The sequence below is a fragment of the Sinocyclocheilus rhinocerous genome, unplaced genomic scaffold (assembly GCF_001515625.1).
Source record: "Sinocyclocheilus rhinocerous isolate Xijiao unplaced genomic scaffold, SAMN03320098_v1.1 scaffold1160, whole genome shotgun sequence".
Lineage (NCBI taxonomy): Eukaryota > Metazoa > Chordata > Actinopteri > Cypriniformes > Cyprinidae > Sinocyclocheilus > Sinocyclocheilus rhinocerous.
The window spans coordinates 122,826-144,066 of NW_015635060.1; the positions used below are offsets into that span (position 1 = coordinate 122,826).

Consider the following 21,241-nt stretch of genomic DNA (forward strand, 5'->3'; position numbering starts at 1 on the left):
TTCTGTCTCAGAATTGTTCAAATATTTAAATTTTTTGGAACCACTACAAAAGTGTTACGTTTTGTTGTCCTTTGGTGTGACACCCTTAAATTATATTTTTTAATAAAAAACTGAACTTAACTAAAAATTTTATTTTTTTAGTTAAACTACATAATGATGGAAATTATGCAAATGTGTTTGCTTACCGCTAATGACAGGTTAGCTCGGAATAGCAAGGTCATTAATTGACATAAAAGGCTGAAACGTCCTTTGGTGTGACAGAAAATGTCACACCACAGGACAAAGATCACACCAGAGGACAAGGTCTCTTTAAAAAGTGTTTTAAATAATTAAATAAGATTTGTTTTACTCCTTTTTATAATTTTTTGATCATTTCCAGTGTTCTTAAATGCAATAATTACATTAATTAAACTATTTTCTGATGTTTTTGCAGAAAATAAAAAACTGAACTTAACTAAAAATTTTATTTTTTTAGTTAAACTACATAATGATGGAAATTATGCAAATGTGTTTGCTTACCGCTAATGACAGGTTAGCTCGGAATAGCAAGGTCATTAATTGACATAAAAGGCTGAAACGTCCTTTGGTGTGACAGAAAATGTCACACCACAGGACAAAGATCACACCAGAGGACAAGGTCTCTTTAAAAAGTGTTTTAAATAATTAAATAAGATTTGTTTTACTCCTTTTTATTATTTTTTGATCATTTCCAGTGTTCTTAAATGCAATAATTACATTAATTAAACTATTTTCTGATGTTTTTGCAGAAAATAAGTATAAAATGTGGTAATTTGTTTTTGAAACAGAAAGAACTGAGGGAGAGAAATTACTGGAAGACAGAGGACATTGTAGCGTCTGGACCAATCAAACACACAATTTTTCATTTGATTTAACAAATCAGTTTCTTTGACATGTTCAAAATTAAATAGAAACATTATGTCACACTAAAAGTCAGAAATGGTAGTTATCATTTCTGTCCTTTAGTGTGACGTAATGTCCTATGGTGTGACACACATAAAACTACCACAGATTAGTTTTTATCTCAAAATATCTTAAAAAAAAAAACAGTTGAGTATTGTAATAGGGGGGATATAAATATCACTCATCTTAAAATGGTATAATTTTCAGCCGTTTTGAACGGATGAGAGCAAAGTTTGTCTTGTTGTCAAAGTTTGTCCTGAAATTGTCCAACAAATGGGGAAAAATTATGTTAATTATAATTTCATATTAAATAAATAACACTATATGTAAATAAGCGTCTAACAATGAAGATAAATCTCTCTCATGCTATTTATATATTATTAAGAGTTTTTTTCTTTCTTAATTTTTGCTATGTCACACCATAGGACAAATTTATGGTACAGTTCAGTAAAAATGTTTAAAAAAGCAGTGAAAGAATTGACGAAGTTTGTGATCCTTTATATTTTCTCAAAGATCAGACTTCACACTACATAAATATATGCATTTCTTTTACAAAATAAATTTTTTTACGGCCTATTTGTCAACTACCCATATATATATATGTATGTATACATACATATGGTGGTTTCTGTACAGCATCGTGGGTAATGTAGTTTTTCACCAAAATTCAGTAAGACATTTACAACCTGGTAGCACACAGTAGGTCTGGGTTTCACTTTATTTTAAGGTGTCCTTGTTACAGTGTACATATACGTTTAAGTACTGAGTAATATTAATTAACTACATATGGTTAGGGTTGGGTTAGGGTTATTTGCATGTAATTATGCATAATTTATTATGGTAACACTTTATTTTAAGGTGTCCTTGTTATATGTTACTATTATAACACTTAATTATGCATAATTACAAGCAACCTAAACCAAACCCTAATCCTAACTCTAACCATACAGCAAGTACATGTAGTTCATTAATATTACTCAGTACTTAAATGTATATGTACACTGTAACAAGGACACCTTAAAATAAAGTGTAACCTTTATTATTGTAATAGTAAGTACACGTAACGTGTAACAAGGACTCTTTAAAATAAAGTGTTACCTAGGTCTGTCTTTAACGGTTTGTAAATTGTTGTTAAAAATGAATTTCCCTATGGAGAAAATGATTGGCATTTTTACTTCCAGAACCCGACTGTAGCACTCTGTCATGTATTATCCCATGTTTAATATATGTTCATATGTAATAATGTAACATAGCTAATATTTATTTAATGTCCTGCAGTGAGGAACATGATGCCATCATTTAAAAATGGGGCCAATGAGGAAATACAGGCTAAAACACAAGCTAGTCATGATCTGAAGAGAAAGTTTTCACCATAATGTGGTTAATATGCATATGAGACAGTGTCTGGTTTGATTATTGATTATTCTGTAGCGGTTTGTTTTTTTACTTTACATTTCCAGTTGTGAATACTTGAACAATACTTGGGGGAAAAAAAAAAAAAACCCTTTTGTGTGTGTGTGTGTGTGTGTGTGTGTCTAGTCCAGTGTAGTCCTACAGGACATTTTAACGAGTTTGGACTAAACATAGCGTTTAAAATATGCTCCTGTAGAAGTCTTCTTAAAGACCTATCAGAGGCAAAAATTATTTGGTTACAGTTCAGGGACTTTTTTTCTTTTCTTTTAAAGTTTATAGTATTTTTGTATAAAAGTTCATGTTACATTTGTTTGAAAAGTGTTGATTTTGGTTTCATCATGTATGGTAGAAAGAGTGATCCAAATAATGTGATTTAGTCTAACTGTGTGGACTGCATGATGTACAATAGAAAACATTTTCCTAATAATGCATAAAATAACTGATTAAACACAGTAACTACCAAAGTATATACTTTATTCCAGGCCAATTTTAAAGTAATATGTAAAGAGATATAATGTAACAGAACTTAAGGTTCTAAGGTACATGCACATACATTGATTAAAAAAAAATGAGATCATAATAAATGGATATAAATTCATTCTGGGTGCAATTAAAAGAAATCTAAATACCAATCCATTAACTTGTGTGATTAGTACTACCACTACAAAAAAAAATCAAGTAAACAGTTACTATATATTCTGAACAGTTGCACACTAAGCAAGCATAAAATCATGTTTAAGTGACATACACATTTTAGTCAATGTTCTATAAACGTGCAATACCATCACTGTACCCACAATTCATAAAACATTTTGTTGCACTGCTCTCTCCAACACTGTTTTACCCCACTAGAGTCTGCCATCAATACTGTATTTGCAAAAATATATTTCTCTTAGCTTGTCTTTTTTTTTTCCTCACCACTTTTATTTTCTCTATAACCTTTAACTTTCATTACTATGGCCTTTGTAATAAAATTTGACCATAAAAATGTTGCTTACCGAGGCAATTGAGTTATAAACCTTAGCGGTATATTCACCCCAACAGACCACAGATATTATACTGATAAAACTTCACCTTTGTTAAGAAACAAAAAATCAGTACAGCACACATTTAGTGTACGGGCCAGTTATTGAGTCATAATCATGTAGTGTGTCAAGGTATCCATATATTGTAAACATGAGGAAATATTCATATTACTGAATTCAAAGCATCGGCAGCAAATTTGTAAAGGGCAAAGTCCCTGTAGTGTTCTGCTCTAGTGAAATAATGCAAACCTAGGTAACCTGCCTAATGTGTCTTTAGTATTGACATCAGAACCAGCATAAGAGGACCTGTCAAATCTGGCTTCATTAGAAATCTCCTCCCAAATCAATTAGACCTTTTCTCATTAGCTTATGTCTTACGTGTACATAAAAGTATAGTACATAATTTTTTGTTGTTCATTACTAAAAAAAAAAAAAAGTCTTTGGAAGCCTCCTGGAAATCCTGACAGAAACTAACATAACTGATTGTTTCCATAAAAGCCTACTCTATCATTCATACCCACAGTTACCAAATTTGAATCCAAGCTAACGGCTAATCTTCAACACATGCTCATCTATCCATCTAAACATATCAGAACCTTCCTCTTCCTGCCCGATATCCATCTCGGCACCAAACATCATCAACATAACTGGCACAGACTCTACTGGAGCTCATATCAGAGATGTCTGTCTATTAATCAAAGTGTTAGTTTGTTCATTGCTTTTGGATTAAAAAAAAATAAATCTGACATTTTCACTAAAATAAGCCAGTAAGCAACAACATATCGACTGAGATACTAAAATCGTAAGATAAAAAAAAAAAAAGATATCTTTAACAAAACCAAGCGATCCCCCTCTCAGATTGATTATGATGCAGCGGAAATGATAGCGTCCCTCTAGTTCATGTACTATAAGGCAGCTCTTAGAATAGTTGTTCTGTATAAAACTGTATAAAACATCAGATTTGTTCTTTGATCACACATGAATGCCATAACCCTCAAGAAAACAGAATCAGGCTTAAATAAAACTAACACACAAAGAGGCTAGGGTTCTTTAAAGAAAAAAGAAAAAAATCAAACCCTAATTCCCAAAATAATATTTTTTAAAAAACCTTTGAAAGAAATATACTTTGATTAATGAAGTAAGTCAAAGCAAACGTCAAATTTGATCTATGATCTCTAGCGTAAAAACGACGGGAACATGTTTCAATGTTTTTGTCTGAAGGCACTTGATTACACAGTTTCTAGTGTGATCTGCTGGCACAGCCAAGCAGCAGTATTCGTTTAACAAAAGCCACACGTTAAAACCCTTACCATTTAGACCTTTCAATCACAATCCCATCACATACAGACGACCTCCTCATCGCTTTTTGGTTTCTCAGGCTCTTTACTGTACGAGGAAAAAACGAGCTGAGATCAGGGATGTTCTGAGACGGGAGCTGCAGTCACAGGAGGTTGCGCTAGGTTGATTTCGGGGTTCGTCTGTCTTTATTTCTCTCTGAGCCCTCTCGGCCCTGTTCGCCCAGCGAGGGGAGAAACGACACTTCGCGCACACAAACTCACATTCACATACTTGTACAGCCGTGAAAGAGATTTGGGTACTTGTGGACACTTGTCTGTTCATGGGCCAGCCTTGAGGATGCAGACATGAAAAAAGACATAAGAAAACAAAAAGAAGCCCAAAAGGACCAAAGGTTAAAATACCTCTGCTTTTAAAACCAATTCGGCCAAACGTAGTGAACAGAAGATAACGGAAAAAAAAACGTCCAGTAGGGTGAAATGTCTTTCTTTTCTCAACTCAAAGCATCTACACATCCTTCACAGATTGGATTAGGCAGCAGTTCAACATGTTGGAAGAGAAGGCGTAGTGCTGGATGCAGGTGCTCTATAGCCAGGTTAGAAAGTTCTCCTTGTCGATCTTGGTAGCTGCCAGCACTGACTCCATGTCGTTGAGGATGTCGGAGCTCAGGGCTTCCTGCAGGCTGGGCATCAGCTCCTCGCCCTCCACCGCCATGCTCTCCCCCTCCAGGGTGCCCAGGTCCACGTCTGTGCCCGGGATCGCGTCTAGGTAGTCGGGGAAACGGCTGGGCTGTGTTGCCATCGAGCTGGGGCCGAGGCTGTCGCCTGAGAGCGAGACGGTTGCTCTTAAAATGTGCTGACATCATGTGTGTGGTTACATTGAGTACTCTTGTTGTGGCGTACCTGTCTCCATCTCGTCCACGCTGTTGAGGAAGTCGTCAGGAGTGCGGGGGACGCTGTAACTGCTCATGCTCAGGCCACTGTCTGTGCTCTCGTCTCTGGAGTGATATGTCCCACTGCACAGGAAAACACCAGGCCACAACTGCTTAGACAAATCGAAACTGCGCACATATGTAAATTATACGCTTACACTATTCGTTCAAAAGTTTTAGGCAAGATAATTTGGAAAACAAAATGAATACTTTTATTCAGCGAGAATGCTTTAAATTGTTTAAAAGAGGCATTAAAAGACATTTAAAGTGTTACAAAAGATTTGTATTTTAAATGAATGGTGAACTTTATATTTATTAAAGAATCCTGGGGAAAAATGATCATGGTTTCCACAAAAATATTAAGCTGCACAACTGTTTTCAACACTGATAATAATAAAAATGTTTACTGAGTTTCATCAAAGTTGTCCTAAAACCTAAAAGCATTCTTGTCTTAGGACAACTTAGATTAACTTTTTTGATCCACTTCAAATGTTGACTACTGTGTGTGTGTGTGTGTGTGTGTATATATATATATATACACAAGCTTAAAAAAATATATAAAAAAGATAAATCTTAAAAACACCTCAAACCTTTGAGCAGTTTTATACAGTGAATATAAATATACTGTTTCCATGATTTTTTTTTTTTTTTTTTACATATATGACTAAATAAATAAAATAAAAAATATTATTAGAAAAAATTATTTATCCACTACAAAGATGTCTACAAAAAGCAAAATATACAGTGCCATTAGGTCAACACACACTTGATTATTTATTTTTGACCACAATCCAAACACAAAACAAGCTAAGAATATAAAAGATAATAGCACAGATGACTGGGGAAAAAGTTAGCAAAAAGAGCACATCATCTTTTTTATTAAGTAAAAGTTTCTTGAATCTCAATACACAGAGAATCACAATATTATTAAGTAGGTTGAGAAAATGATAGTATGAAGAGCTGTGGAGAGTGTACATAAGCTAAAACATAAGTATGTTTTGATTTGTTTAAATCACTTGTTTTAAACACCCATTTGTGTTATTTCAAAATTTTGTTGAATCTAATTTTTTTTTTTTATAAAATCAAAATTTATCCACTAATTTCCACAGATTTTGTAGCCATTGCCAATTTATCCAGAATAATTGCTAACAAATATTGCTCATTCCGCTAGTAATTGCTTGTATTACTCGCAGTGGCCTGCTTTGAACTGCCTTTGATTGTAAAAGGTGTTGTTTTGCTGGTGGTCTCTCTATAAATAGCATGCAGACAGTTCAGTACAGAGTGCTCAAATAAAGAGGGCAGAGGACATGCTACAGTGAAGGAAAATACAGCAAGTTTCTTCTAATTAAGAGAATGAAATGTGGCTTCAGTGTATGAGAGCTGCTGGATGAATGAGCTCTTTGTGAGCACAGCAGAGGTGGGAGGGGGGGACCGAGACCACATGTTCTCACGGCCGCCTTGTTATTCACATCAATCCCTTATCTGCTCTCATGTAGGAGGAGAGATTTATGTGCTTGACCGCCACTGGAGGACGCAATTCTCTGCAAAAGCAGCTTAATCCGGACTTGCTTTCAACAGCTTCTCCAGCAGGGGTCACCAGTGAGTGTCACTCAAGTAAAAAAAAAAACACACACACACACAGTCTGGTTTGCTATCCTTGTGGGGACTCTCCATAGGCGTAATGATTTTTCTACTGTACAGACAGTATTTTCTATTACCCTACACCAACCCTACCCCTAAACCTACCCCTCCCAGGAAACTTTCTGCATTTTTAGATTTTCAGAAAACTTAATTCTGTATGATTTATAAGCTTTTGTACCCGTGGGGACCACAATTTAGGTCCCCACCGTGACACGAGTCCCCATGAGTCTGTGTGTATTCATAACAATTACACAAAGAGTTAACAATGCTCCTCTTGATTTTACATTTTTTCCCCTTTTCAACATCCCATCCCCCCAAAACACACAAAGAAAAAAAAACTGAAATTGAAAATTACAATTTTCATTAGTTTTTACAGTTCATTTGATCAGTTTATTTTTGCGGAGTTTTAAATGTATTTAGTGTTTTGTTTTTTTTCAATATTAGTTTTCATATTTGAGCTGCCAGATTTATTGTGTTAACTGATATCATTAAAATAAGGGTATTAGATATCAATGCAGGTGGCTTATAAAATTTTAAACAATTACAATGCATTCTGTATTTAAAACTAAATGAAAAAACTAAAAAAAAAAAAAAAAAAAAATAAATTTGTGCCTATTTTTTTCTTACACCGTGACACGAGTCCCCATGAGTCTGTGTGTATTCAGGTTTAAGTCCCCACCAGGATATATAAACCAGTACACACACACACACACACACACAATGCAGCCAAACATCCTTTGTGGGAAGGTTCATTGCCCTTATGTGCCTTTTAACTGGTAAATACTACCATGTGCAAATGCAAAAGTGTTCTTCTAAAAAATTATTGTATGACTGCAGTCCCGCAGTTTGATGCATCATCTTACCTGTTCAAGAACGGGTCAGAGCTGTTGGTGGTCATGTTACGTGCGTCTTGTCCCATGCTGGGTGAGGACACAGGGTTTTGAGTGCCGCCATCCTGCTCCATGCTGGTCGGCAGCTGGTTTCTCAGGGCGAGCTCCTGTATACACATGCAAACAAAAGAATGTGTGTCAAAGTGCGAAATTCATAAAGTGAGCAGACTGGGTTTGCAGGAACGGAAGCTTAACGCAAGACAAAATTAATGATTTTGTTTGGAATTACTCCAAGTACTGAGATGAGAGCGGATACATTTTTTTCTGTTGAAGAAAAAAGGACAGAACAAACTATACTGGTTTTTGCTTTCAAACTACGCACACGTACGCGAAACAGTGAGTGAGGTATGGGAAAGGGAAAAAAACAACGAACTTAACCTACAAGTTTTACTTCGTTTCCTGTATCACCCACTTGAGTGAAACAAAAGCCTTTCCCATCCAACAAGTCATGAGTTACAAATCTGGTTATCATTTGTCAATGGATTGTGCAAGATTGTCTGTCAACATCCTTGATTATTTTACTGCCTCAGTTCAAACTGGTGGTTTGCGGAGACTCACGCGAAGGTGTGGGTTTATTGCACATAATTTAGGGTACGGCAGAAGGGTCAGATCTTTGCTTTTTATTACAGACTTCCTATGACTAATTGAAACTTAAATACGGTCACAACTTTCGCTGATTAAAGGACAACTCAACAGGCCGTCACCACAGAAAAGTCACCTCAACAAGTCAACATGACATCAACACTGACCCTATTGACTTTCTTAAAGCACTTTAGTCATCTTGTTGCAAATGATTCATTTAATCACATTATTTAAAAGAAAAAAATGCCCTTCTGTTTTGACTGACATCTTTAAATGTAGTTTTTATTAATTGTATTTTATTTTTATTAGTTTTTACAGTTAAGAATTTGTGCCTATTTTTATTCTTATTTTAATTAGTTTTAGAATCACGCAAATGTTTTTGATTTAGTTTTTAGCCAAGTTTTATGTTTTACATGTGTTTTAGAACATTTTATAATTTTATATATAATATGTTTTTAGTAGGAAATATGTAATAATATTAAAATAGGCTGTGAATGCAATTTTATGATGACTGAGCGATTCATGATAGGATTTTCAGCCACTACATCAATGCCTTTAAGTGTATTTGAAGGCCTATCTTTACTGGTCTTTTAAGTGAGCTGCTTCTAGCTAGAGCCGGTAAGATCATCCCTGAAGATCTCTGTTTATTTAGTTTTCCAGCAGGGGGGTCTGCAGCACTGAGTCAACACCGTGTTTACATTTCAAAGCAGGGGCAGCTGAGCAAAACCTCCTCCACCTCCCCATCTGCCAACCTCTCATTTAATAGCTCACAAAAACATACACAGCAAGTATCTCTACTTCAGATTTACCCACCCTACACAATATGTACTGAGAAACAAAGTGCAACAGGTTGCTTTGAGGTGCAAGGTGGACCAGACCTTATGCCAATAATCTGTCAAAACAACCTGCACAATTATACGATATGGTACATTACAAACAAAAATACACAACATGAACAGCGAGTACACGCGGCACAGATCAGGCTCGTTTACGCAGCAGAACACTATGTGCCCATCTAGGGCTGGACGATATGGCCAAAATTGATATCACGATATATTTCTTAATTTCGGTCGATACGATATAATTCCGATATCGATATGAAGACTATTTATCTGAAATAGAAATCTTTTGTAACATTATAAATGCCTTTATCATCACTTTTGATCAATTTCTCCATGCTGGTCGGCAGCTGGTTTCTCAGGGCGAGCTCCTGTATACACATGCAAACAAAAGAATGTGTGTCAAAGTGCGAAATTCATAAAGTGAGCAGACTGGGTTTGCAGGAACGGAAGCTTAACGCAAGACAAAATTAATGATTTTGTTTGGAATTACTCCAAGTACTGAGATGAGAGCGGATACATTTTTTTCTGTTGAAGAAAAAAGGACAGAACAAACTATACTGGTTTTTGCTTTCAAACTACGCACACGTACGCGAAACAGTGAGTGAGGTATGGGAAAGGGAAAAAAACAACGAACTTAACCTACAAGTTTTACTTCGTTTCCTGTATCACCCACTTGAGTGAAACAAAAGCCTTTCCCATCCAACAAGTCATGAGTTACAAATCTGGTTATCATTTGTCAATGGATTGTGCAAGATTGTCTGTCAACATCCTTGATTATTTTACTGCCTCAGTTCAAACTGGTGGTTTGCGGAGACTCACGCGAAGGTGTGGGTTTATTGCACATAATTTAGGGTACGGCAGAAGGGTCAGATCTTTGCTTTTTATTACAGACTTCCTATGACTAATTGAAACTTAAATACGGTCACAACTTTAGCTGATTAAAGGACAACTCAACAGGCCGTCACCGCAGAAAAGTCTCCAACACGTCAACATGACATTAACATTAACACTGACCCTATTGACTTTCTTAAAGCGCTTTAGTCATCTTGTTGCAAATGATTCATTTAATCACATTTTTTTAAAGTTATATTTTGTGGGCTTTTATGCTTTATTGGATAGGACAGTAGAGAAATGACATGTCCCTCTGTTTTGGCTGACATCTTTAAATTTTGTTTTTATTAAATGTATTTTATTTTCATTAGTTTATATATATATATCTGGTAATGTATATCGAAATATCGGAAATGTGTTTAAAAATCATATCACCGTTATTGAAAAAAATTATATCGCGATACATATTGATATTGAATTATTGTCCTGCCCTATGCCCATCTAGCATGTGAGGACAGAATGTTCTGACAGGTGTGTGTGTCTGACCTGGGGTCTCTGGCGAAGGAGCTCTTGTTTGATCCTCAGTCTCTCTTTCTCCATCTGGATCTGCTGCAGCCTGATCTGGTTGTTTCCACCCAGCACTCCACTCTGTGGACTGGAGGGCAACTGGGAGCCTTGCTTCACTGGAGCACTGTGGGAAATTCGCTGCTGGTTCATAGCTGAGGACACAAAATCGATTACGTTATGATGCTTCATTCTATTATTGATTAGCATTAATTATATTATATAGTTTATATTTAAAAGCAAATATACTAGCACTAGAAAATACAGTATCACATATGTAAATAAAACATAATACTTTTCATTTTTGGCATTATAGTGTTACTACATTGTATATATAAGCACTACTGAAACGCATTATTAATCAGAACCCAGGACGTTAATCATAATGTGGGTGTTTATGTATGAAATCTGAATATACATTTATAAATTCAAATAAGCACTTACAAGTCTGAATTTATTTAGTGAGTCATTTATCACTTTCAGAAGATTACTACATATTCAGATTTACATCTACATTTTCCATATTTAGACCTATAAATGTGTATGTATATGTGTGTATTTACATATATATATATTTATTAGTGCTGTCAAATGATTAATCGCGATAATTTATTTACAAAAATGGAGGTAGTAGCATTCGCCATGTATACGATACAGGGTATAAAAAGGCCTATCAATGCAAGTGAATGGAGCAATGCGTATCTCCACAGACGCAAACACAGAAACAAATGTTTTGGACAACAGGAGGTGGGGTGTTACAGTAATTGGACCAATGAAAATGGCTGTTTACTTATGCACTGAGGCCACCAGTGACAACAAAGCTGTGATGGAGCTGGCGTTGTCATGCGCGAGGGAGCCCCGTCTTCCCCGCTCATTCTCATCATCATTCAATCAGAGTGTGTTTACACTACCTCAGGCCTGAATGAGTCTCCGTTCTCCTCTCACCATGGGAATCAGATCAGAGACTCACCACGCCTCACACACACACACACACACACACACCACAACCATCATCCCCCACACTGCCTGAGGCATGGAAGAGTGTGTGGGAATGTATACGAGTGCTAGTGGGGGAGTGCGTGTGTGTATGTGTGTGTGTTTGTTTCTCTTTAAAGACTGTTATCTCGCATAGATAGGGGTCTATTGAAGCTGAATGGTGGAGCAGTAATGGCTGATCTCAGGGTAGGAGTGACCAGTTAATACAGCCTGATATCTTGCAGCCAGATTTGTTGCGTCTGTGAACGGGAACCCAACAAAAAACTCTCTCTCTTGATTCTCAGGTCTGGATTTCCCTGACTAGTCTGTACTTGACTGCTGTGGGTTTCTCACTTGGGAAACTCCATTCCACAGCACGAAGATGACAAGAACACACAAACAAGTCTTATCCATGTGGCAGAATGACTCAAGTGTTGCATAAGTTCGTGCCACGGACGTGTTCTTCAACGAGCCAGCAGGAGGAGGAGGAAACGTGCCAGAGGAACACAATTAAAAAGAGAGAGTGAGAAAGATAAAAGCTAGCTCTGGAACACATCCATCCAGTAATAAGTCTTTATCAGGCCATCTCGCAAAGCTGCCAGCCAATAGCAACTCCCCTGTCGTTTGCAGGTGAGACCGAAGGGGTGTTGGGAAACGTCAGAAAACGCAGAGCCAGGACCTTTGAAGCCTTTGTAAATATTTGCTGGCTGTCGATTTAACAGGTTTATTGTATAAAAGCAGCGCTCAAATTGCATTTCCAGTTAAAGGGGTCCTATTATGCTTTTTCACTTTTTCAACTTTAGTTAGTCTTTAATGTTGCTGTTTGAGCATAAAAAAGATCTGCAAAGTTACAAAACTCAAAGTGCACTTCAAAAGGAGATATTTTATTTAACAGAAATCACTTTTCAAAAACTACAACGAACGACTCGTTTGGACTACAACGCACATTTTCCGGGATTTGTGATATCACAAAGATCGACGAATGGGACGAGACCTGGTTGAGCTGCACTAGAGAAGGCAACAAGAGAGTCAATCTGTGTCCAGAAGAAAAGCCTCTCTATATCCTATCATACATAAACCTCAGCGGGCCACACAAAAGCAAGCTGTGAGCTGCCGGAAGCCAGCATGAGGAAACTCAGCTGTGACTAGAGTGTAGTAGGAAACCAGTTGAAAGCAAGATGGAAGCCGTATCACTTACAAGTAGAAACAGCAGGTGGTATATTTATACATCAAGACTTGGAGACTTTCACAGTTATTATTAGTGATTACTGCAGTGAGAAATGCAAATGTGTTTCCGTTATTCACACTAAGCTACTCAAGTAATATGTATCGCAGTTATGAGTCATTAAAGTGCTTTCTAGTAGGTCCTTGGCTTTTTCTTTTCACACACACCGTGTTCTTCCAATATGCTCACCTTATTTAACCACAAATACCTGATCATTTATCCAATTATTTCACTAGATTTGTAAAAAAATAAATAAAATAAAATAAAAAACATTAACTTCCCAGTAGAATTCAAAATTATAACTTGTAAACTCAGAATTTTCTGAGATGTCTTGTACCACGTGACTGCTGCAATGTCATGAAGAAACTCTAAAAATGTCAGTGGCTTCAGCAGTTCTGATAAATAATTCCTATAATTAGCTATTGCTAATACCTTAATAATGCAAGAATAATCTAAAAATAAATGAAATACATACATTAGTGTTCTATACGGATCCCCGCACCTGACAAAAAAAAGAAAAAAATTAAATCATGTTAATCGTTCTATCCCTCGTTTTACTAAATCGTGCACACAATTTACTAATTTGTTCTCTCGCTTTAAGTAAATTTTGCACTCGGTATAATAATGTGCCCTCATTTTAAGTAAATTGTGTGCACTAAATAATTCATTCTACTTCCCATCCACATTCTCATAAACCTGTTGCAGCATAAAACAAGGGCACAAATTATTATATCGAGTGCACAATTTACTTAAGACGAGGGAACAAATTAGTAAATCGTGTGCACAATTTACTTTTTTTCCTGCATGTCATGTGCAGGGCTCCGTAGTTCTGAATCTAGCAGAGTAAAATAAATATGAATTTAGTTCCCCTAAATAAACTGTTTATGAATAATGCATTTGCATAACGACTGTTACTTTTGTATTGTGATTAATCAAATTACACAAATTAACTTTGCTGTTAATAGCGTTTACATAGAAATGCATAGTTCTGAGTCTGAGGATGTGAACAGCCCGAGTAGAATGTCCCGGGTTGTCATCTTGTAATTACGACATAGTATAAATGCAGCAAAAGGTATACATGTAATCTGGTTAAAAAAATAAATAAATCCAGATACTATCCGAATGAATGTTAATGCCAGGTGTAAAGTGGCCAATAGGCACTTGGGAGTGGCCTATTTTGACTTGGGCTAGTAAGCAACCACCCAAAACATGCTAGCACCCAAATAGCAACGCCCTAAAACAGAACACCCCAGCAACAACCGTTGGAACTGCAAGAGGAAGCACTGCTAACATTTACTTCAGAATACAAACTATGAATGCACTGATAAACTCTGTCATTTTTGAATGTGAACCACTGATGTCACATTCGTCATCCTGTTTCCCAGTAAGGCGAGTGCCTTGGGAGTCGTGAAGTGTTTATACAACCGTTCATGAGTTTGTGTGTCAGCTCAAAGCTCTGGAAAAGATGAGTGCTTCACAAGAGCATGACATCACTCTGCACTTGCCAACAAGGTGCCAACTCCTGCAATGAAGTACTATGATAATCCCGGCACATGGCCGATAACCGAAGGTTCCAGTCAGCCTTTGTGCTCAAAAACTACACACCACAAAAAAGATGGAGTTTGCATGATTGTTTTTGAGTCTAATGGCCAGATGAAGTGTGAAATACATCATAAAGTCCCGTGGTGGACTCTCAGACCAGACCTCCCGGCCTTTTCGCCACCTCTTAGGAAGAAGGCATAAGTTTATCCTGTGGGCTTTCTTCCTTTTTCTCCTATTCCTCCCTTTCTTTTCCCTCTTCCCTTCCCCCTCTCTGGCCCTGCCTCCGCCTGCCCCCTTCCTCTTTCTCTCACTCTCTCTCTCTAACATTGGGTCTCTTTGACTGAAAAGGTCTGGAACAGATTAGGAGCAGAGCTGCAGCATCGAGAGGCCTGGCACCGACTCAAGTCCGTCTAGATGTGCAGCTGAGAACAGTTCTGCCTGCGCTGGGCCTCACGCGAGGTGGGAAGGGGGGTGAGACAGAAAGAGAGAATGGCCAGACTTCAGTTCTCTGTTAAAGGAGTACAATCCCATTCTACTCCCTGCTCAAAGGAGGAGCTAACGCGTTTTTTGAAGTTGGTGGGACCTCACTGAGAGGAGCTGAGGGATGAAAACACAAACACAAAGGTCATAATAAAATGCAGACACAAGCAGTTACTTGCCCAAACATTCTCAACTTGCGGCAAGGAACGAGTTAACCACGTCTACCCCCTTGCAGTTCTCCCCCTCACACTACGTCTGTAATTCAGGGGCCCACCAGCCTTGTCCGCTGAACACTTATAAATCTTCAAAGGGCTTCACCCACCAGCGCCGACCCCCCTCCCTTTTTGTCTTTCGTTCTTTCTCTCTCTCTCCTGCCTGACCCAGCCCTTCACAGACTGTTTACCACTTTACCCACGACCACTTGTGTGTTAGGTGTACAGAAACTTGTTTCGTAGTTGAGGGTTTTGGTCAAAAATGGTGCAGAACATGCTTGTTCATACATGTAGGAGATAGGTGAGATAGTATCCCTGGGGAAAACTCTTTTGGGATGAAGGGAAAGCACTTCAAGCGTGAGTAACTCAAAGTGACATAAGTAGAAGCCTTCATCTCTTTGTGAGCATAGAAAGAGATTAAAGAGAGGGACTGAAAGGGGTAGAAAAAGGACAAACATCTCAGTCTGACAACCTTTCGGTGAACCATTTATCTCCACAGCAAAAAACAGATGATTAGATTAACGTGACAGTTCCGCTGCTTAGATATGTTTCATTGTCTTTATGTGGATTATGGATGCATATCTGAACAAGGGGTTTAGGGAAAGGCATAATCAGATGCAGTTTGAGCTAGTTTGTGTTTGTGTGTGAGTAAAAGGATCACATTGCAGAGTCCGGAGTGTGGAGCAGTTTTGGCTAACCTCAGTATGAGTCACAGGAAGCAGGAATACTCTCCGAATAGTGTGGCACAAAAACACACTCTCACTCACTTTCATTCGCACACAGCGCAGACAGAAGCCATCTACACTCGGTTTGTAATCAGTATAATAATACAGCAATAAGAGATAGTTGCAGTTATTTTACCACAGTGGAACTCGGATTCAGTGATTCACCAAAATTAAAGTTCTCATTGAGTCAAAAGCAGAAACCAGAAATAACATTTCTGTAATTAAATTTGTGTAACTGAACTCGGAACGCAGCTGAGGGTGTTCACAGGTGATAAACCAGTTGTAGTAAAGTGCGGCCGCCTCTCGATACTTCAGCCAAAAAATTTTTGTACATACTTCTAGTAACAATTTTGGTCATATTGGACCATGAAGACGTGTTTAATTGTTGTTAGCTTATCCACACTGAACAGATGTTCAAAACATGTCATCGAAGAAGCGTTAACTGTTTCCGTTAAATTTTTTTGCAATTTCGATGAATATTTTCAGTTGCCGAAATTTCAGTGCATCACTACTCAGGTGGCTTATTTCTTTTATAAAATGGTGGCGACGCTGTCATGCTAAGAGACCAATGTTTAATGAAAAGTATGATTTATAATGATACTATTTTTATTATTATGAACTTTTATGACTTTAAGCTCACCGTAACGCGGGTCAAGTCGTGGGTCCAGCCAAGAGGTGGTTTTGTTCTTGTGATTGATGTAGTAGATCTCTCCTTCTGAGGTAATAGCTTGCTCCCAACCATCAGGAAGAGGACCTGAGAGAGAACAGCCAGTGTACAGAAAATTATCCATTACTAAGTGAAACTATCATTTTTTTTAATCTTTGGCCATAATCCACACATTTTTTTTTATCCAACATTTTCACGATGTTATGAAATTTTGGAGAGAAATCTCCACCAATCACAGGAAAATCGCGAAAAGCAAAAAGTTTTTGCTTTGATTCGAAGTTTGTAATGTGATTCACCTCGTAGCTGGCTTATAACTATTTAACAATTCCTATTGAAAAAATGAATAGGAAACATTCTTCCGGAATCAAGGCCGCTCAAAAAAAAGTGGGCAGAAACTGCTGCACTCCATAGTTTCCAGGACCAAACGACTTTGCAAAGAAGGACATTAAAGTCTGTGGGAACACCTTTAAACACTGAACGAGACCAGTCTTGTCTGATTCCAACAGTTCCTGTTGAACCTTTCATAGTCTGGACACCCAGGTCACTATTGTCACTCCAACCAGACATCATCAACTGCCATTCACATGCATTCATTTGCATTCGTCTGCCCTGATAAGGTTTTGGCGTCTGCTGAGGTAGAGGCGGGTTTGGGTGGGATGTAAACAGAGACCGCTACACCCGTAGAATTACCATAAGAATGCTGGGACTGAGAGTGTAGTGTTTAATATGAAACGAGTGTCTGGAGTTGCTGACCTGAGGCAGGGTTCATGATGTTCTGCTGCTGCACAGGCACTGGGCTGGCCGGGGCGGCCTGGTTCATCTGAAGGAGGGCCTTACGTGGATCCTGCCAGGTGGTCGTCTGGTCATTATGGCTATGAAGAGACATACATAAGCAGGACTATTAGACAGAAATATTGTCGCTGTGACCCAAATCCTAATGAGCTGCCTCTTTGGCTTGACATATAGGACCAAAACAAACTGCCAATTTTATACACATGTATGTATGCATGTACAGTCAAACCAAAATTTTTTCAGACACCTTCAACATTTCTCACATTATCACAGATTATTCGCTATAGTTTAGAAAATGGTAATAAAATATGGCAAGATCTCAGAGTTAAACTGTGTCAGACAGAACAAATTCATCTTGATAATGTCAGAAAACTTTGACAGAAAGGTATGTAATGAATAGCTGTCAGCTGTTAAATTTAAGTACACAATTAGATAATACCAATTTAGGTCAACCCACTACCATGCAACGCTTAAAGGGGTGGTTGACTGGGTTTTTTTTATAGGCTTGATTGTGTTTATGGGGTGCAGTCTAACATGTGTTAATGCTTCGTTTGTTAAAAAATGCATTATTTTTCACATCATTTACCTTTATTCCACACCTCTCTGTCCCTTCTCCTCTGAACGCGCTGATCATTTCCTGCTTTTATGAAGCCCCTCCCTCAGAAATACACGATGGGCTCTGATTGATTAGCTGGCCCAGTGTGTTGTGATTGGCTAAACCGCCTCTAGCGCGCGTCTAAACATCCCGCCCCTCAACATAGGGGCATGTGCTCCGGTTGTATTGCAAACAATGACGTAGTCTATATTGCTTATCAATTTGAGCCCGATTGAGAAATCGCAATCAACCACCCCTTTAATTTTGTTCAGTCTGTGCTGTAAAAAGGTTGCATTAGCAATTAAAGAAAAACACTTAAAGGGGTGGTTCACTGGGTTTTTTCTAGACGTGTGTTTATGGGGTGCGGTCTAACATGTGTTAATGCTTCGTTTAAAAAAAACGCATTATTTTTCACATATGAACAGATTTTTACGTGCACCTCTAGTTTTCTCTTCCTCTTTTTTAAAGCAGCGCAGCATGACCTCGCCCCCTTTGCTGCCTTTTCCCGGGGGCGGGGTTTGTCACGTCACGAACCCGGGAAGTAACTTGTTGTAGTCCCTACCAGCCGTTTTTGTAGGAATTAAACTGCCAGAATTTTAAAAGACGATATCTACGTTTGCATTGAACTTTCAGCTTTGTAACTTGCAGATATTATTTATGCTCAAACAGCAACATTACACACTAACTAACGTTAAAAAAAGTGAAATCACAATGAACCACCCCTTTAAGCAAAACATGGTCAGGTCAAAGTGTCTGAATAATTTTTGGTCCCAAATTTGTATCAATTTTACTGGTAGTCCACTGTATGAAGAATTTTTGGGTATAATATGTCACAGTTTACTTTATTTTGCTATCCTCACTCACCTAAATGAACTATGGTGTCCTGCACCCACTAGTAAAAAGATATCAAAAATTTGATCTGGTGTCTGAATAATTTTTGGTTTGACTGTATGTATTAATATTATAATACTTTTATAAGTGATTACATTTGTTCTTGTTCTAGGCTGAATAAATCTATAATATTTCAAGGGCAGTGCATTACCATATAAACCAGTGTTATATATCCCACATTGGTTTATTTGATTCAAACAGAGTGCTCAGATAAAACTCCCAGCAAGTGGACCTTTTACAAGATCTTTGTAAACACCTGAACACAGATCCATTTGGATAGCATCTCAGTCCTTTAATCTGCATAAGCAAAAGCGAGCAGGAACCAAACATCTCCGAAGCCCCCTGCAAGCAAGTGTAAATGATGGTCTGTCCTGTTAGCAATGAAACTCCCATTCATTTTGCTTGCCCTGGCTACTAAAAATAGGCTCTTATAAAAGTCCATTTCATAAACTTTACAATTGCCACCCACTCTTGTGTCAGATCTGCTGATGCATTGCTGTGAAGGAGGGAGCGTGGATAACCGTAGGCCGTCGAGTGAACTTCGACCCCGTTTACATGCTATTTGCCTACATGCAGCGGACTGAACCGGTGTCATCTGCACATGAAGTCACAGATTACTGTGTAAGGCCAGTGATGAATAACACGGTTACTGGAAAACGAATCAACAAGTCTAAAAGGAGAGACTGAAGCCAGGCTTACACCCTTCTGTTTATTCAGATCTTAGACAGCAGGGTGGCAGGGAGAGCAGTGCTGCTTGACGCAATGTTGTTCTCTTTTCACTGCAGTTTATCACTTAAAGGTTAAGCAGTTTATTGCTGAAAAAGGAGGGCTTTTTTTGTCTCAATCTCAGCATGAATACCCAACAGACATACTTTCATTTGAACAACCAAAAGAAACAAGTTAATCCTGAACTATTTATCTCCAAAAACCAACATTTGTATGTTTTCTAGCGTACTATCACGGCACATTTCATGATCTAATCTCGCAGCTTCCTTAAGATCAAACCTGACAACCCATCTCCTTCCTAAACACTAGCTGCTAATCTTCACATTTTCTTCGAAACAAATAAAGTCTTCCAAGAAAATGGTTTTGGTGTCCTGAAGGCACAAGCATGCAATTTACGAGCAGTGTTAGGGATGGAGTGGGCGGCTCAAAAGACCTGTGATTGGAGGCGTTGCACGTTCTGTCAGGTCTATGAAACTACAGCCAGTGCAGATTAGGTTTTTAATTCAAAATATTGCTGCAAGTAAACACTCCTGAAGGAAGCCGATTTATGTAACTTCAGGACAAACCAGGTGGTTGTGAAACACCACTTGCATCTATTCTACAGTGAGAACGGGCTGCAGCACTCGGTGTAGAGGCATTTCTAATGACGGCTTTGTCGGGGCTTGTTGCTCGATTAAGATGTAGAGTTAACAGGAAAAGGCCCCTCTCCCGTTCTCTCTCTCTCTCTCTCTCAGGCGAGGGCCTGTACATTCAGACAGGGTCAGTCATGGGTCTCCTCCCAGGAGGTTTCTTTCTCTCGCTGCCTGTTCCAACACACTGAAGTGTCAGGCTCTTTAACAATCTGGCGCCAGTTTTACAAAGCTTTCACCTGCTGGACAAAAGCTCAGACCAAGCTACGACCCAAAACCCTAAATGCTATTCACTTGCTCCTCTTTTCCCCCAGCTCTGCTCTCTTTGCCTATTTAAGCCAGTTTTTGTCACTGAAAATGTAAGATTTGCATGCACTGAACTTATGTTTGGGCATCCTGACTAGTGATAGACCAATAAATCTATTTTGAGATTATTGGCATTGACGGATAAACACGTTTGATTGGCTAATAAATAAGTGTCACCACCTCCTTGTGTCAGTTTCTAAATCTACTGACATCCTTGTCAATAGATAAAAAAAAAAAAAAAAGAGTCAATTTTATAAAAAATATTATGAAAAATACTCTGTAATTTTCAGTAATTCCTTAATTTAAGTCAATTTATATAAACCTTATTTACATTATATAATTGAATTTAGGCCTGTCACGATAACAACTTTTTGTTGTGCGATATATTGCCCCAGAAATAATTGCGATAAGCGATATTATTGTCATTTTAAAGACCATTTTATGCCACTGAATATATAATCATAATGTAACAGCATCATAATGCAAGAAGGCCTACACACTTCCAAATGACAACAAACTTTTAATTTTAAGAATATTTAG

At 37.9% G+C, this 21,241-nt stretch overlaps 1 protein-coding gene across 2 annotated transcripts in view; it reads right to left on the reverse strand.

Annotated features, from left to right (window-relative positions):
- Positions 1-2,791: 2,791 nt before the first annotated feature.
- LOC107746561 (transcriptional coactivator YAP1) overlaps positions 2,792-21,241 on the reverse strand; it is a 41,065-nt gene continuing 22,615 nt past the window's right edge. The window contains exons 3-8 of one of the 2 annotated variants that reach the window (XM_016560818.1): positions 17,516-17,634; positions 16,736-16,849; positions 10,919-11,091; positions 8,091-8,224; positions 5,558-5,670; positions 2,792-5,479 (exon numbers count right to left, since the gene is read on the reverse strand). In XM_016560818.1, coding sequence (XP_016416304.1) covers positions 5,241-5,479; positions 5,558-5,670; positions 8,091-8,224; positions 10,919-11,091; positions 16,736-16,849; positions 17,516-17,634 — 892 coding nt within the window. In that variant the 3' untranslated portion in view covers positions 2,792-5,240. The remainder of the gene's footprint in view (positions 5,480-5,557; positions 5,671-8,090; positions 8,225-10,918; positions 11,092-16,735; positions 16,850-17,515; positions 17,635-21,241) is intronic. The other variant, XM_016560820.1, reaches the window with a different exon arrangement.